Source organism: Strix aluco, chromosome 3 (genome assembly GCF_031877795.1).
Source record: "Strix aluco isolate bStrAlu1 chromosome 3, bStrAlu1.hap1, whole genome shotgun sequence".
Taxonomy (NCBI): domain Eukaryota; kingdom Metazoa; phylum Chordata; class Aves; order Strigiformes; family Strigidae; genus Strix; species Strix aluco.
This window is the reverse complement of record NC_133933.1, coordinates 28,750,062-28,768,591: the sequence shown is the minus strand read 5'-3', so window position 1 is coordinate 28,768,591 and position 18,530 is coordinate 28,750,062. Positions and strand designations below refer to the sequence as shown.

The window sequence follows — 18,530 nt, the reverse complement described above, 5'->3', positions numbered from 1 at the left end:
TGGAGAGATGCTGATTTACACCAGTGGAGAATCTGACATATTATATTTTTTTATTTGCTTGAGTCCTGCCGTGGCTCCATAAGCAAAGGTTAATGCAGGTCTGTCAGGGGCAGGCTGGAGTTAACACAGAATGGCAGTTGTGAGGTTGCTGATTCTGATAAAAGCAAATTGTGAACTGCAAGCATCTGAGTGTTGAGTGTCACATTCACACCTAACAGCTGCCCTTGCCTGTTCCCCACAGTCATCCAGTTCTGTCATCATGATATGTTCCTGAAACCACATTTGTGCTGCTGTCACTTTTTGTCTTTGGAAATTTGTGTACAGGCTTTCTGTAATGACATACTAAAAATGCTTGTAAACTTCAAATGAGTGGATTAAAATATATTTAACCCAGGCAAATCACTTCCATATATTAGGCAGAAACTTGAGTCTTTACTTCTTCTAGGTCTGCACTCTCCCCTGTGAAGACTTGCAGGAGGTAAAGGATGTTAATATTTATAAAATTGTAGGGGGTATCTGATGGGTGAGGGCAAAGAATTTCCTTCCTTTCATTAAAAAAATGAGGAACCTCTTTCTAGATCTCTGGGTCTTTCACTATCACAAATGTCTCTAAAGAGAAGAGACAGACATCTCTATGGGGTTGCCTGGCTTCTCTTTTTCCAACAGTCCTCTTTGGTTGGGAACAGCCTATCGACAGAGCCAGGGCATCTCTAGAGCATTTTTGTTTGTGTATCAGAACTGGGCAATGTCAATTCTGTCAACGTGTCAACAATCCGTGGCATAGATGTGGAAGATAACACGAGGACAGATTTTGAATGTCAAGGCCGGGCCCCTCCAGGGCTGGGAGCTGGGAGCACACCAGCCTGAGAGACGCGCCAGTGACACGCTGTGCTTGCAGCGCCTACCGAATTCTGAACTCATTGTCATCGCTGAACTCCCACCTTGCAAGTTATTTCCTAAAAGTGATTAACTGCACTTTTCCTCTTTGAAAGGCAGCATTTCCCAGCTCCTGCTGAGTTTTTACCTTCACACTTAATCTCTGGTTTGCAAAGAATAATATAGACTTGCACTCACCTGCTGAAAAGGTGCGAATCTCTGAACCCAAATTACCCATAAATTGCAAAGATACCAGAAGCAGCTCCCTAGCTACAGCAGGACAGAGTTTAGGATGGGCCATGAAATCTACCCACAAAGCCTATTAAACCAGTTTATGCTGAGTTTTGTGTTACTGGGACCGCAGTGCAGGACGAGAGCTTCCAGCTGCCCCATCTATTCTGTAGTACCTGCACTGGCCAGCTGAAAGCAGCTGCTGGTACCAATAGTTTTGGCAACAAAAAAAAAAAAAAAAAAAGAAAAAAATGGCAAGGTTAGTAAACCAGATCTCTCTGGAAATAATTGCATTAAATATAGAAAAGATTATATACAGTTTCCTTTCTCCTTTCTCTCCCCGTAGGCTGCTGGCCTATGATCGTTTCTTGTACCTACCCTGCAGCTGATTTTACTGTTTACTCCTAGCTCAACCTCCAGTTTGCTCCGGGCCCTGTGTCTTCACAAGTGACTCCCCGCTCCCCTTGCAAGTTTAGAACCTATTTGGCTAAAGTCTGCAGTGACACGTAACACAAAAAGACAGCTTTGAGCATGGGGCGTGCAGCTGTTCCTGGAGAATACGGTCTGCGGTTTGGCGGTACCATTTCTGGAAGTTAAGTGACTAAGCCTAACTAAAACTGACTAACAGGGATGGATCTTTTCCTGTCAAACACGCAGTTTTCTGTAGAGTGGCTCCAAGGTTGTGAGTGAAGGTGAACAACTCCGCTTCTAAAGGCTCCTTAATTTTAAGAAATTCAAAGAGCAGGCACGACACTTTGTTCTGTGGCTTTCTTAAACCTATACCCTACTTCACATCTTTTCATGAGCCATCATCTTTCATATTTAAAACAGATGTAACGGAAGTTAAAAAAACACAAAGGAGATGAGAAGTACAAGTCTCTGCAGATATGAGGTATAATTTAGCAAAGTATCATTTTATCACCCCACCCTGCCAGGTCCTCAACACATCCTGCAGGGTACAGACTCCGCTGCTCATCTTGTGAGCAGTGGGGAGTGAGAGCACTCCAGTCTTTTTCTGGTTGCTTGAAACTCCCTGGTGTTGGCTATTTATTCAGCAGTTGCATGCATATTTATATGGCAAAAGCCTTGAGAATCTTCCTAAACAAGTCTGTGTTTTGCTATAAACAGTATTTATTTAGGCATTCAAATTGATTCATAAAAACCCATGTTCAGATTATCTGATGAACATGGTATGAAAACACAGATAAAATAGGCAGATTCAAAAGAGTATGTTTTATTTACAGGTTTTGTATAAATATAGAAAAAGGGGGACAGGATAAATATACTAACAAAGTAGTTACAAAACTGTTTTCATTAATAACTTATCATCAAACCAATTTTCTTTCTTGAAAACATCCAAAGTAAGCTAAAAGCTATACAGGCAGCTGGTTGAATTTCTCCTGGAGGGTTTGAATGGGGCTGCAGGACGGTGCTGAATTTCACTCTTGTGAATAAATTCATGCATTATCTCTTGGAAAGCAACATTTTTCAGGGTGGAATAAAGCCTATTTAGTAAATTATTATTTTTGTTTTTAAAACTAAATGACTGTTTATTAAAAAAGAGAGCTACTGAAATTCAAATTTTTCCTCATTACCTGAGGCATAATCAAATTGTCAGCTGTTCAACAAGGGTGATAATGTGGAACAGGAGTGTGATAATGTTTGCCATCATCCCAGCTGGTTCCCCCAAAAAGAAACCTCACAAGCTTCTCATCAGTGAACCTACGTGATCTTAGAGAAGCCTATGACCCAGCACAAGATATTGTTTAGAAGTAATCTGATAATGCATATGAGTTGTTAACCTCTTTTATTTGGACACAATGTTATTTGAAACAGAAATAAATTCCTGAACTCATTAAAGAATGTAGGAATTTGTCATTGATTTCAGTGTGACCAGGATTTCATGACTGGAGTATATAATGCTATGTTTTCAGATTTCAGAAGCAAATGCTGTATCATTTCATTTTACCAATGTCTACAAGTACTAATGTAGAGAGAAAACAACTGAGAACTTTTCAAAATAGTTTATAATGTTATAACAAGATCCAGTAGCTGAAAAGACAACTGAGCATATTAAGGGTAGAAATAAAGCATATGTGTTTAGTAGGGGTTCTTTTATAAAGCCACTTATTAAGGACATTTTAAAATCAAGCCTGGCTGTTTCCTAAAAGTTTTGCTCTACTTTGAGCAGGAACTAGTTCAAGGAATTCAATAGCTTGTGCAGTTTAGGAAGTCAGAGTAGACGGTTTTAGGAGCTGTGACTCTATTTGTCTATCTATAATTGACCCATCAATTAATCAAACTGGATTGAACATAAGGGCAGTTTCCCAGTTAATGCTAATTCATTCATAAAGTGAATACATTATCAATTACTATTTTTAAATATACTTAGTTGTAGAAATGCCTATAATTAAGAGTCCAGACCTTTGAGCTAGACATCCATGATTTACACTGAACTGGGATACAGAGTAAATGTCAGTCCTCGCGCGCAAGATGCGGTGCTCGGTTAGTCAATTAGATACTGCTTTCATTATTCTAACTGGATACACTAATTCCATCCCTGCTGTCCATAGAGCTACAGTGGGTCATGATTACCATTTAGTTCAGTGCTGGAGGGTGATAACATATTTTTCAATGACTGAATCTATTTTCATTGCTCTTGCCTTGTAAAAAAAGTGATGTTTTAACTAATTCAAATAATGCTGGTCCAGAAAGATACATTATTTTTGCAGTGGTTCCAATAGTTTCATCATGTTACAATGGATGAGAACCTCAAAGATGTTAAAGATATGCAACTGGATATAAAATAAGTTAGTTATATGGAATAGTTTATTGTCAGTGCCCTGAGGGCACAAATAGGCCTTAATTTCCCGGGTCAGCCTGCCTGGGGACCGCCACCCACAACCTCTGCACCTGGCCGTGTCAGGGGCTGTCGATGGAACCATTTCCAGCACATGGCTTTGTTTGTCCAGCTCAGCCCTTTGTGGGACTGTGCCACGATGGGTGAGGGATCCAGTTTCAAAACGGAGAGGTTGGGGTTTGCGGGGTTGCATCATTTTGCTTACACTGGAGTACTTAAAAATTCCGATTCTCAGGGTGGCCCCACAAATAGTTGAGCTTACACAGCTAGGGAGGTGCTTCACAGCTGAAAATGTGATGGGTTAGGGCAGATGCAGACACACCTTTGCTGCAGCTCAGGCGGTGTGCTGAGTTAGCTCTGACGTGGCTTGTTGGCATGACGACAGCAGAGGAGGACCAGGAGCACCCAGCCCGACAGACATCTGTGATGCTGGGGAAAGTGCCTTGCACCTCAGCTTCTCACCCTCATTGTGTCTGTCACCTCATGTCTGCAACGAGGCAGTACGGGATGTGTTACCTTTTTGGCAAATTTAATTTTGCATGCTTATTTTCTCTAGTGTTACTTTAGCGTTTCTACTTCTACTTAGTTGAAATTATCCAGAGAAACAGACTGGGAATATTAATACTGAATAGCTACAGACTACTGCTGCTGTTTTAATTTCAGACTAGATTCTCGGCTCAGTGACACAAGAGTAGCTTTAGCAAAATAAATAGCTCTGTGACATACTGCACTATTAATAAATTAAAATCTAGTCCTTTCATCTTGATCCTACTGGACCAATTTTTATTTTTATTTAGTGACATTCTCAAAGCACTTTTGCAAGCTCATTTCTTATTTCAAGTTTGCTTCTTCAACGTACTTCTTTCCTATCCACTTTACTGATTCACTTCCTTGTGAAAATTTTGAGCCTCAAAGTCTCAACCAGTGTGTTTAGTCAAAAGGGAGTTTACCGATGATTTATTGTACAAATAATTTAGCACAAAACTAAATACACAGATACTAATAGCAAAGATTACCTTTGGATGCTTACATCAATATACACTGCTTGTGAACTAGAAGTGGCACCAAAACCATTTTGATTGACTTCAATACTTTACTTGTATTTCTGAAAGGAATATTCTTAGTGCTGTACAACCAGTAATTATATGCAAAATACTTGAGCACAAAGCTGTAGCGCTTCTCTTAGTACAGAGAGCTTTATTGGTTTCCCATGGGTTGCATTTGGATTTCAGTAATAGATTTATTCTTAATAATTTTAAGATAGGAATTCTTACTTTGCATAAGTTCAGTATTTTCTTCCCGTTGGAGGTTTTGTTGTATTTACAACACAGCTGTCGCTGTCATAGTCAGACTTCTTGTTTCTTTCTTTGCTCATTGACTGATTTATTATAAAGGGAAGTGCATCCCTTATGACAATTTTACATTAATTCCACGGGATTTTTTCAGATCAGACCAGAGGATATTATCCTAAAATACTAGGAGAGGATGGTCAGCTTTCCCACCTCTGAGCCATAACTTACATCTGGCTTTCACAAGCCCCGCATGACAGCGCAGGGCTGGCCAAGGCCCTGGCCTGATTCTCAAGCTGGCCGAGCTGCAGCAGGGGTGGGCTGGCCACCCCCACCCCCTCACGTTTTGTGACCTCCTGCCCACCCCACCATCTTCAGTGGCCTTGCTTCCTCGTGCCACTGGAGAAACGGGTCACGCAGGGGTCCCTCTGCCATCACAGCCCCACGGCGGGTGCTGTAAACCAGGACAGGCGGTGGGGAAACCTGAATGGCACCGGGCTTGCATGAGCCGAGTCCTGTCCTGGTTATCAGGCAGGCCACGACACCCGGAGGCCCTGGGACCTGAACAGCCGAACTGCTCCTGACTGAAGCGCTTCTTCCTGGGCTGCTCTGCTGCTCCTCGCGGCAGGCTCTGTGCGGCTGGCGGGGCGAGCCCCAGCCCTGGGGCACTCAGTGCTCGACGTCTGGGGGGAGGCCGGCTCCCGCCACCGCGCCCGGGAGGGGAGAATGTGTGCGCAGCCCCCTCCCTGGTGCCAGCCCGCGGCGGGTGGGCTGAGGGGCCGTGGGCCGGGCGGCTCTCCCGGCACGCCTCCCGGGCAGGGGCTCGGGGCCTAGCGGGCCGAGGCTGCCCCAGGCCCCGCGGGGCCGCGCCCGCAGCGGGACGCCGACTGCCCGGGTGCGCAGCCGCCGCCGGCCGCCCTCCCCGGTCACCGCCGGCTAATCCCCCGCCGTCCGGAGGAGGCGCTCCCCGCGCCTCACGACGGGCAGGGGCAGGCAGCAGCGGCCCTCCGGCGCCCCGCAGCGCGCTAAGGACCCGGCGGGCCCCGGCCGCGGCCTCCCCGGGCGCCCGTTGCCGGCGGACGCGGGCCGGGAGGGGAGCAGGGCGGAGGCCTGCCCCGGCGTCCCGTCCCTTCCCTTCCCCGCCGCGGGATGCGCTCGGAGGCGCCGCCGCCGCCGGGCGGCCTGGAGAGGTTTGTCAGCGCCGGCAAGGGCCGGGGGCTGCGGGCGCGGCGGCGCTACGCCGTGGGGGAGCTGCTCTTCAGCTGCCCGGCCTACACCGCCGTGCTGACCGTCAGCGAGCGCGGCAGCCACTGCGACGGCTGCTTCGCAAGGTAGGGCCGGGCGAGGCCTGGGGCGGGCCCGGGGGGCGGTGGCGGCTCGGCGGGCGGCGGCGGGGCCGGCCCCGGGGCGGCTGCTCGCGGTGCGGCCGGCGGCGGCCCGCCCCAAGCCAGCGGCGGGTCGGCCCACCCGCGTCCCCCGGCCGCCTCAGCCGGCGGCGTGCAGGCCGCTGCTGCGCGAGTGGGCCCGCTCCTCGGCCCCGCCAGGGCCGCGGGCGGCAGCAGAGCCCGCCCCCCGCAGAGGGCTCCCGGGCAGCTCCGCGGCCTTTCCCGCAAAACTTCCCTGCGCCGCGCAGTTCTCTGGCGACAGCGCCGTGACGAAACTTTTACCTCCAGAGTGGTTTTCCTTGCTAAACAGTTCAGGGGAGAGGAAAAAAAAAAAAAGTTTTGCTCTTCACGTGCTCTGGTAGTTACGTAGACACGTGTGTAACTTTGCTCTCACGCCAAGTTTCATCGATCCACCTAGTTGTGTAGAAATGTTGTAATATTCACAGATTTTAATGACGTTTTGACAAGGGAGAAAGGCTCTGCAATTGCCCAATTCACGCTTTGCATTTCCATGGCGTGGATGGAATATATCTATATCCATAATGAAATATACAGAAATATCTGTGTATTTCTGCTTCTCTGTCGGAAACCTTAGTCTGGCAATTTACTGTTACTAGAGCAAAGCACAGACGGCGTGAGAGGTTCATTACCGCGTGGCCGGGAGCGTTCAGACTTGAGGGCCGCCTGCTGCCGCGTGTTCCGTGGCTCCTGGCTCTGGCCAGCTGCAGGGTGCTCGTGTTTTCTGGGGGCTCAGCAGCTGCCCTCCTCGCCTGTGTGGAGGGGCAGTTTTCAGCCTCCTGCGGGTATTCCAGTGGCTGCCGTAAACCTTTCAATGTCAGCTGCTGCAGCAGAAAAAAACAAACAAAAAAAATGCAGCTTAAGGTTATCGTTAGAAAATCAGGCATGGATGTGACACTGTGGCATGTCACATCACACCACATTTTTAAAAGGTATAGTACTTTCCAGACTTCTGGCAGCTTACCAAAGAATTGCAGTGTTTACCTGGTTATAACTTGGAGCAAATTTTAGTGTTTGCCTTGGTAAGGGAAAACAACTGTTTTGCTATTTTTATCAATACGTAAGTATTGCTTGCATATGTAGACTGAGAGGCAAACTGAAGAATATAATTATTGCACTCTAGTAGGTCTTTTCATCTCTTGTTATTTTAACTCAACACTTTTCATTTTCTTCTCTTTTCTCTTGACCTTGTCCTTTTTCTTTTCTCATTACATTATCTACTTATATGATTTATTCACTTTATTCACCCCTCTCTTTTGCATATGAGCACATAATATAGTTCCTAGAGAAGTCAGTGAAGTGAGTCCCATTAATTTGAAGAACTGTTGAGCTGAGGTGATTTTCCTCACCTTCTTCACACTGGTAGCTTTTCCTAGCCCTGAAGTTTTTTGTTTTGTTTTTATCTTGTGCCTAACTACAAATTCCCTTGTGCCAAGGAAACTGGCTGGTTTTGTTTATCACATCCAGAAGATTTCTCACTGTAAAAGGACCAAGGGATACTTTCCATGTTCCATTGATATGAAGTAATATTGTAGAGAGAATAGTTGTCTCATGGAATAGCTTTTAAAGATCGTCTCCAGGAGCAGCCTGTATAAATGCTGCTTGTTCTCTGTGCTTGCTTCTCCCATGGAACTCTGGAGGAGCGCAGTGATCAAGGAGTGCACTGAAGGTAGTATCATAGCAGTTACAGTGAGGTAGCCTGAAACCTGTTTCACACCAGGGTGATGAGGTTCCACTAAGAGGAAGGACATCTCAGTGATGTAACTTGATCTGCCAGCGCTCAGAAATGTGTTTTGTGTCTGTGCCCCTTCCATTGGCGCTGAGTTAGCACATACTAGATTCTGAACCTGCTTGTTGAACTTGCAAAGAGCGTTAGGAGGGATGTTGTGGGCTCAGCACTAGTCTTGGGAAGAGAAGCTGCTAAGTGATCATAAAAACTGTTGTAGTAAAATGGGCAAAATGAGACTAGAACATTGTATTTGCATCTGATAGTATTTTTTACTTTAAATATGCAGATGTGCTTGAGGTACATACCATCAGCAAGCAGAGTCATGATGTTAGCCTGACTCATGTTGCACCTTCTACTTTGCAAGAATGATCAGAGGATGTCAAGGCTTGCTACGCTTTATGGACTCTGAATGCCAGTGACCTCTGAAGTGTTGCACGCTATCAGATTGTACAAGGACACTCACCCTTGTTTTACTCCAATGAACTTACCTCAGTTTAATACAGGTTTTTTGCCGCTTATACTGGGGAGGGTGTGTAGACATTTTAAAGTATTCAATACTGCTGAGAGATCCCTACTGCTGTCACACCAAAATGTCATGTGTTGGGTGCGCTATTTTTGATGGGATCTGCTACAACACATGCACCTTGAAGCAGAAAAGGACCTTCCTTTTGGCACTTGCCTGTGTTGGGATATATACAAATATAAAAAAAGGAGAGTGTGAGCCTTAGGTCACCTTAGAATACGCAGATGTTGAATAGATGTTAGTGGGACAGTAAGAGGCTATATGGTGACAGAAGATCAAACGGTGTATTTATTAATGCAATGTGTTTTCTTGGTGTTGGGAGGCAGTTACTCATGAAACAATGGTCATGCTTTCTGTAGCCAGACAGAGAAGCAATGGAATTGGCAGAGCAGAAGCAAAGGGTTAATGTTGGTGAGCAAGCATACAGAGCAACTGAGAAGTTTAGAAAAACAAAGAAAAGTTAGTTATCAGTATACATCATATAGTGGCAAAAAATGATGCTGTGTGTCAAACAGCACAGAATAACATGTTTCCAAACCCAGCAATTTATCGGGACAGCGGAGTGCTTTTGCATAATAACAGTTCTTAAGAAAAACTTGCTTTTGAATCTCTAAACAAATAAAAATAGTGTGTGCTATCAGAAGATGGTGTTCAAGCTGTAGTTGTAGTGTTCTGAAGAAAATACAGCTTTCATTGTGAAATGCAAAACATTGTGCAAAAAGTGATACAGGATACACTTGTATTTCAGATTTATAGAATAGAATAACTTCTGTTTTCTTTTTAAGGAAAGAAGGATTGTCGAAGTGTGGAAGATGTAAACAGGCCTTTTACTGCAATGTGGAATGTCAGGTATGGTAATGCAATTTGTGAAGATACGAGGGGAAGGAGGGTGGGTGGTACTGAACTCCATTTTTTTGTTTGTGTGGCATTGATAGTCTCTAATTGTAGCTATGGTTAATAGTAGTCCAGTCGGTTTCAGCATCCCACAGATGCTGACCATGTAGTTGTGCATTGGACAGTTACAGGATTTGGACGTGGTCTGCATGAGTCTTTCAAGATCAGTAGCTGTAGGGCTTGGTACCACTGAGACTTTGATTAGAGCTGCCTGTCAGCCCACTAATTATGTCTATATTACTTCTTTCTTTAAGCAAAAACCAGATAATTTTAACATTAGCTCGCTAAGCTGGTAAGAGTCTGTGTCTAATGGAAAAATCAAATCACTAAATAGCTATCTTAAGGGGGTTTTGTTGGTTTTTTTTTTTTTTAGAATCTTTGCAAGTATTTTGGGTGGCCACAGCTAACAGTAGTCATAACCGTTTGAAACCTACCATGCTTTCTCCCTGACTCACTCCTTCTGTCAACTTTTATTCTTTTAGTATACTTTGTTTTTTAAAAGCCCCCAAAAATAGGATATAAGCATACACTAAAGCAGAGCAATATGAAAACATCCAAAACATTTGCGTGCAGTTTTAATTTCATTTTTACTTCAAACTAGAATAAGCACCTTTTAAAAAAAAAAAAAAAAAAAAAAAATTGCCAGAACTTCTATCTAGCCTTTGTGGGCTGTCAGCTTGGTATGGAAGAATTACCCAGTTTACGTGTGAAAAACTCAACTGGATTGCTAGCTAAATAATGTAAGCTATGTAAGGTCTGTGGTGCTGGGCACAGAGTATGGAACAGTGCTCGTGAAGGATTTGAGTCACCAAAGGTCTGGCATGCAACTACGTGTTAGCTATAAATAATCCAAACCTTCTCCTACATGGTAGCATGCTGTTGAGTGCGTGAGTTGCATGCAAAGTATTCTCCATTGTGATTATCTGGACAGAGATGTTGCAGTTTGTGCTGTTCAGTTCCCAAGCGCTTTGGAGATGGCTACTGCTTTTATTGCAAGGATGTATCTTATTCTCCCATTGTGCAATTTGCAAAGCGAGCCTGGCCTCCCCTTAGTTTTCCTTCTGTTGCCTCCCCAGATTCTTGCATTCCCACAGTGTCTTAGTGAATTGTGGGTGAATCAAATGGCCTTTGGCTTTGAAGCACCAGGAGGACTCAAAATGCTTAAAAGAAACAAGTTTTTTGCAAAATTTGCAATAGTTCACAGAATATTGAAAGACTGACAGCCAGCAGTTGTTGGGAAGAAAGAGAACACTTACTGTATGAGCATCCTTAAGGCTGCTGAGAGAAATCTGGATGAGTTTTAAAGGCAGTGTAGAGAAAACCCATGATTCATTCATGAGAAATGCTTATTTGTAAGAAATGTTTCCATCTGACGTTATTTCTTAGGAAGCTTTTAATTAGATGAGGGAAGGAAATACTTGAACAAAGTAATTTATTGGCTGTTTATCACTTTTTATCTGAGATTGTGAGTTTCTTCTCTTACCATATAAAATTCACAATGGCTTATGAAGCAGGTAAGCAAGATTTACTGAAGTAGGAAAGCTCAGTGATTTGTGCCAGGAAAAATAGCAAGTAGATATCATGGTGGAAGTAGTAGAACTTATTTCTGTTGATCCACTGTCATTTGCTTGTACCTCCAAGTCCCTTCTCCAGTTCCTTCCTCAGTGTCCTGGCTTCTAGCCTTAACAAAGTTTATACTTTCATATTTAAGAACAAGGAGGTTTTCCCCTCTCTATTCCCTGGGTAAAGTTTTGTATATGTGTTACTTTCTTAATTTGATTTTTTTTTTTTTTTTTTTTTTGGTGCTCGGAATACTCTTTCTCTAGTAAGGCGTATTCCAAGAATTAAAAACTGAACTGCTCAAACTGAGTGTCCTTAAGACTGCAGGAGATGATGCTCAGCAAAAACCTGCTTGTCTGTCTGATAAGTTAATGAATTAAAATCTTTCTTACCTGTTGGTATGTAGTATGATGCTTTAGATATAAAGGCATTTTTTAGATGTTGTGATGTCTAGACAATAGTATGACAAGCCCAGGTACTAGCACTACACTCGTACTGGTGATATGCATATGGCTTTTGACTCCCTAGTTAATATAACATTATCTTCCATGTTTTGGGCCTTTCTGAGTCAGTCTGATGAAATTTATGAATGTTGCTGAGATTGAATTCTTTGACATTCTTTCAAAGTTACCTTCAAGCATAATATTCTCTAGTAACTGGTCTCCACTGACTGTACGTGCTGCACAGACAATCTGCACTGCATCTTCATCCCTGTCTTGTTCAAAGGCACTTTTCAGCAGTTCAGCAATTCTTTGTCAAAGCAAAAAAGGACATCTGTGCCTTGATACTGAACTTGTAACACTGGGATGTACAGTAAATGTGTCCCTTTTGCTTCCATGGATGTGAGACTTCATGCAATGCTGATAAAGGGGCAGGGCTGTACTTGAGAATTGCGATGGCATTGTTCATTTGATTTTTATTTTATTAAGTTAATTTTCTCTGTAAATCCATGTTTTCTTTGCTTAGTTCAGCTAAAAATTACATGTACTCAACAAAGACACGGTATGATTTCAGGTGTTGGTTAGTACCTTGTTACTCCATATAATTCAGTTTGACAATTGTTCATCATGTGAAATATACTGTATGGGATAGAAAACCAAATTTTCTGAGCTTACTCTTTTACTTAAAGACCTGCTATACCACAGTTCATAGGAATTCTTTCTAGTGGTAGGGAGAGATGGATCAGGAGGAGACAAGAGAAGGGTGCCAGAGTGTGCAGCAGGAAACATTTTTTTTTGGATGTCCTTTTCAGAATTATGGATTTTGTAACTGCAGACCTCATCCTCTAGTGCATTTCTGTTAAATGAGATTTTTTTTTTCTCTTTCAGAATAACGTGGTTATTGAAAGTGAGTTAATGACGCTGCATGTATTTCCCACTCTGTTGAGCCATATAGTATCCTTGTTTTGAGGTTCTTAAAATACTTCCAAGCATTTAATGAATGAAGCCTCACAGCCGCCTTCGTGGCATTTCTGATTTTGCGGATGGGGTATAGGTACAAAAAGATACAGCTGATCCCCCAGGTGGTAAAAAAGTGCATCTCTTGCCGTATGGCCAGGTGTTTGATGCATTGACCAAGTCCTGCTTTGCAGTGTAATTTCTTTGCCCTGGTTGCAGGGAAAGGTGGTGTCACACTGTAGTGTGAGGGACTGAACTCAGGAAGACAAAGTCTTGCAGTGATACAGTGGCTGATTTGTTTAGGGCACTCTCTCTACTCACACATACACTCATACGCTGACCCTGGCACAGTTCCCTTAGTGCTAAGGTGTCTTTTGCCTATTTTGGTCTATTATTTTGCTTTTAAGATAGATAACCTGAAGTTTGACCTGTACTAAGCTGGATGTTTTCATAGGTGTAGGTTCAGTCTCAGATGTGGGGCATGTGAGAGTGGAAGTTGTCTTCGCTGCCTGTCCTTGCTGCCTTGAATGTTTTGTGGGTTGGTAGAATCTAGCCTGGGTTTGCTGTGTCTTTCTTTTCCCAGCCTCTAATCCAGTTCTCCTTTTAAAAGAGTTTGCGATTTCCAGCTTATTCATACCGTTCTGCTCTCCACTATTGCCTTCTCGAAGCACAGGGCTGTTATTGTAACAGTGACTTTCAGACCCCATCTGCAGCTGTTCGGGTCTTGACTTCTTAAATTATAATAATTTTAGTCAAACAGCAGGAGACCTGCGCTCATTTTTTCTCCTCCGAAATTAGCTGCTGAAACACTCTGAAGAGAAATGTTTTAAGAGGGTTATGTGGTTGCAATTGTGGAACTGGTGAACTTGAACCAGCTACTGGAGCTCCTCTTTCTGTTATTACACATAGCTATTATTTATCCCAGACAGAGTGGAGATCAACTAGCCAAAGTGCAGAAGGAGATGTTTTTGTCATGACTTTCCATAGCTGAAATATATTTCAAACAAAATATTTACAGGTTTTTCTGAACATGTCATGTTAAAGAGACCTGTAGTTGGTATTTCTGGAGTAAGGAAAACATATTTTTAACCAGCTGATAAGCCTCAAAATGTAGTTGTAGACCTGGAATTAGCATCAAGCAGATGTGTTTTAAATGGGACCTTGTACAAATTGCCCACTCGTTTTTGGTGAGCCTTAGAAAAAATACAAAATTCTTGCTGTAATGATTCTGCCCGGGATGAACCTGATGCTGCAAGACTCTGCTTAAGATTGCCTTGGAAAAGTGTCTGCCCCCCTATCCAAAAACTTTCTCCATGTAACTTTCTTTGATAAATGTCTCCGGTGAACCTTTTGAACATTAACCTGTGGAAGTCAAGTACTCTCTATGGTCTGGCATTCAGTAAATGATGGTAGGGAAGGATGGGTGTGAAGATGTGTGAAACTCTTATTTCACTGCTTGGTGAAGGACTGTATCGGAGAATTCTACTGAATAATATCAGACGTCAGAAATTGCCTCACTGAAATTCGATTAAAGAATTGGATGCCATTTGAGCATAATTGGGCATTAAGCTTTTGAAGAAGTGGGCTTAACCTCTGTGCTGGCTTGCTCAGTATTTCTGCCTGGTATTTGTGTGTGTTTCTTTTCAATCAAATGAAATGCAACAGAAATTTTACATCCTATTGAAAAAGTTCACGTGAGGAAGGAGGTACGAGGACATTTGTTTGGACTTGTGGCTATGTGTTTGGGCGTATTACATTTTGTTGTTTCTGGGTGTTTTTTTATGCTGAGCTATATATATGACACTGTCCTGGGAATTAATCCAGTAGTCCTGGACAGTGGAATCATTTTGAAGAACTTGGTGGAGAAGATTGTTTCCATGCTTTGATGTGAAAAGCATAAGCTTTAAAGAACTTCCCTTCCAAAAATGTTGTCACTCACTCCTAAATGAAGGGAAAAATACTGTGGATGTAATGAAAATAGGAAGAAAATATCATTAACGTAGCGTTAGGGATTCAACTAGAACAATGCTACCTGTTATAATTCAAACTACGTAGAGAAAAATGTGGAAAAGAATGCAAAATACAGCCCTGCTGTGATTGCAGGGAAAGCTGCTGTCACAGTGTTTCCATCCCAGGTATTACTCAGTCATCAGTACTCTCTCTTCTTGTGGTGTTTCAGGCTTTTATCTCATTTTGCACAATTCAGCCATATCTTGTCCCTTTAACCTCCCTACTAGTTCATATAACTCAGTATGATTCTGCCTGGGGAAAGATTTTAATTAACAATGTGTAAAGAATAAAGGGAGCAAACGGATTTTTAAAAACGCTGGTTTGAGACAGGCACGTGATTTTGCATTTTGATTTTTTTTTTTTGTTATCGGGTAATCTCTCTTGTTTATTTAACTGGTGTGTATGGGTGTGGGTCCTACAAAACTTCAGGTTCTGTGCCTTCCCTTCTTGCACACCGAGAAATCACGCTGAAGTTGGTGGGTGCTGTGGGTGTTGAGAGGTGAGGTCTCCCTCTGTCTCACTTCTTAGCCTTTAGCCTGTGGATTCCTAAGCAAAGGCTATTGAGAATTTTCCAGAAAAGGTCTTGGGGCGTACATAGGAAACGGGCCTCTCCAGAGAAGCGTTTTGTAGTGTGACAGCTGTAGGAGAGTTGAGAGTGTAATTTCACGTGACATGGTTACAGTGTAATACACTATTTTGGTTCTCCTGGTCTGTATTGCTGCATCCTCTTAGAACATTTACACTGGAGTTTATTTCAAGCAGCCTGGATGTGGGTTTTTTTGGAAGTACCATACTGAGATATCAAGGACAATGAAGTTGACATTGTGAGGGGCTGAATACCCTTGCAGTGTTGCACTGCTTCAAATCCTATGTGAGGCTGGGGCAGGTGTTCATCTTTCTTTTCCTAATAAAATAAATTCCTAAAGCTGTCCGTGACCAGGGCAATTAAAATGGCCATTTTCAATGGAAGAATTTTTGGTGTACTAACTCTGAAATTAGTGATCTCAGCTTTTGCTTTGATCTGCAAAACCTGTAAATCGGTGGACCAGCCAAGGCAGGAGATGCTGGGGGTCCTGATTTGGCTGGCTGTTTGAGGTGCCTTGGGTTGTCCAGTGTGACCTCCAGCTGTAGGTCCCACAAGGAATGCATCTCCCAGTAGACCTGTATCATATCTACTGGTCCTACGTAGGTGTTTTAGATAGCCTGTGGTGTCTCAAATGGCTTTTGCCATCAGTGGTTAGGCAGCCAAGGGAAACTCTGTGTTTCTTTTGTTCCTGCCACTCAGTCACTATCATGGGCTATATTTAAAAAAACAAAACAAAACAATTATTTTTAATTTTTTTTTGGAGTGGGCTAATACAGGGTCTGTGATAGTGGGTGAATCACAGCAAGGCGAATTAAGAACTTTCTGGAGGCTACAAAAAGTTTTTCAAATTTTCGCTTTCAATCAATTATAAATTTGTGGGATTTGTTGTGATTTCTTTCCTCTGCTACTGTTTTCTACCGGTTTAAATCTGGTCTAAAAACAAAACTTCATGCTCCCTATACAGGCAGAACACTTTAAGTCTGTTCTAACACAGTGCTATAAATGTGTGTCTGGGATAAGATAAAGAAATAAATAATAGTGCATTGCTTGAATACAGAAATAAGAATATTTCCATGTTTGAATAAATAAATAAAACTAAATTTGATGTAGTCTGAGGACAGCCCATGCCAGGCTGTGTGCCAGTGCAGAGTGTTAATCAGTGATTCTGTGCTCATCTTTGAAAGATTCTGTTGCTGTGGAGGAAATTGGTAGAGTGCCAAAAGCCAGTGGCTTGTGCCATCACTCCAAGTGTTATTGTATGTTGAGCTAGGAATATGCTATATTTTTAACTAAAATGTGTTTGTCTTTATTAGTGTGTTTTCATTGCCTAGCTGTACTCTTATTCTACAACATTTAAGTAAAAAAATCTCATAATTCTATTCAGTAGGTCTGGTTTTGACCTTACATATACCGATTCTTACAGCGATTGTGAATCCATTGACTTCAGACACATTACTCCTGATTACACCGGGGTTGTCTCATAATGAGGGACCAAGGTATTAAATGGAAATGCACCCAATAAAGCCATCAATCTCAGAGCTACTCTGTCCGCACGTGCTTGATCTGAACAACAAGAACTGGTGATTTATAAATCATGTTGTCTGTTTGCTTCTTCATCATTTAATTCTTTTTTTCCGTTGAATAAATGAAGATGTTCTGACCTTAACTCATCCCTTGTGAATTTGTTTGAAAAAAGCAGGATAGCTGTACCCCTTAAATGTGACTCAAGCTTTTGTTCAGGTTTAGTGAGCGTCATCTTATTTTTTTAAAGGAAACACATTTCACTTGACCTCTAGGATCTGGCAGGACTTACTGCATCCTCTTTTTCATCACTTTATCTTCATGGCTTATTTTTTTTAATAGTTTTCTACATTTTCAGAAGGAAGACTGGCCAATGCACAAGCTAGAATGTTCTGCCATGTGCGCTTTTGGGCAGAACTGGAATCCCTCGGAGACTGTGAGGCTAACAGCGAGGATCCTTGCCAAACAGGTGAGCAGGAGGCTAGACTTGGGAGGTATCTTCCTATTCTGGGTGCCAGGGAAGGCAGGAAAATAAAAATTGACCGACAGTAACTGTCCCTGCAAAGCACGTACATACTAGCTTCCTGTGTACGGGCGGGTGTAATACAGAGCATGAGCAGCTGAACGAACTGACCATCAGACCACTGCAGCAGTGTGAGGGCCACCGTAGTCCAGCTGGAGACGTTTGGGGGAAGATGGCAAAAGGCTAGTGAGGTTTTAAGCTGTGTAGCTATAACTTACAGCCAAGAGTACTGTTGAACAGGGTCTGGAAAAGTTTATTGATAGTTTTGCAATGTGAATGGTGTTTCAGCCTCCGTTCTAGTAGATTGGTCCAGCTCTTGGTTACATATGTGGGCTAGCACCAAGGCCACGTTGGTGAAGAAGAAAGAAGAATTGAGACTTGGTGTATGTGGTTAGATTCTGATGAATGTTCCTAGTGTTACCTGTCTGCAGGCACTGACATCTCTATGAAGCAGTTGCCTGTTGTACTATTTTTCAGCTGTATCTGCATAGCATTATGTAGTATATAACTCCCAGTACATTTGTGAGTCCAGAACACCTCTGAGATACTCAGATATAAATGTTTACGATTACTGGAGTTAACTGGTGAAAAACAGAGAATGAGAGAGAAATCTCTGGATCTTGTTCTTTGGAGGAAAAGGATGTTATTAGTAAGGAAATAAGATTGCAATGTCAACCTCCATTTCAGTGTTCCCTAACTAAATGGATACTGAGGATAACACAAGTGCTTAAGGGAGGGGACGGGATTCATGAGTTTCAAGGTTATTATGCTGTGTATCTTTGTAGAGCTCTAAACTCTTTCCACAAAAACAAATCCTCTTTGAAGCATATTTGTGTGATTGAGGTCTGCTTATGTGACAAGGGCAACCTGGATACTGTATGTAGTGAGGATTTTGGTGGCCTGCTGGGAAGGTAGCTGCATACTTGCTGTGTGTGTAGATGTGTGTGTGAATGTATGTGTGTGTGACTTAATTAAAGCGTGGTTTAGTGGTGATCCACAAACAAAATCGAATGTTTAATGACAAAAAGTCATTGGAATAAATTTGTGCTTTTATCACTTACAGGGAGGGGGGAGAACCCTACATGTCATATAAAAGCTAAATATGCAAACCATAGTCCCTGAACCTCA

At 42.8% G+C, this 18,530-nt stretch overlaps 1 protein-coding gene across 4 annotated transcripts in view; it reads left to right on the top strand.

The window, feature by feature from the left end:
• The first annotated feature begins 6,091 nt into the window (after positions 1-6,091).
• SMYD2 (SET and MYND domain containing 2) overlaps positions 6,092-18,530 on the top strand; it is a 30,376-nt gene continuing 17,937 nt past the window's right edge. The window contains exons 1-3 of one of the 4 annotated variants that reach the window (XM_074817917.1): positions 6,092-6,587; positions 9,697-9,760; positions 17,238-17,348. In XM_074817917.1, coding sequence (XP_074674018.1) covers positions 6,406-6,587; positions 9,697-9,760; positions 17,238-17,348 — 357 coding nt within the window. In that variant the 5' untranslated portion in view covers positions 6,092-6,405. Of the gene's footprint in view, positions 6,588-9,696; positions 9,761-17,221; positions 17,349-18,530 lie in introns of all 4 variants that reach the window. The other 3 variants (XM_074817918.1, XM_074817920.1, XM_074817919.1) reach the window with 3 other exon arrangements.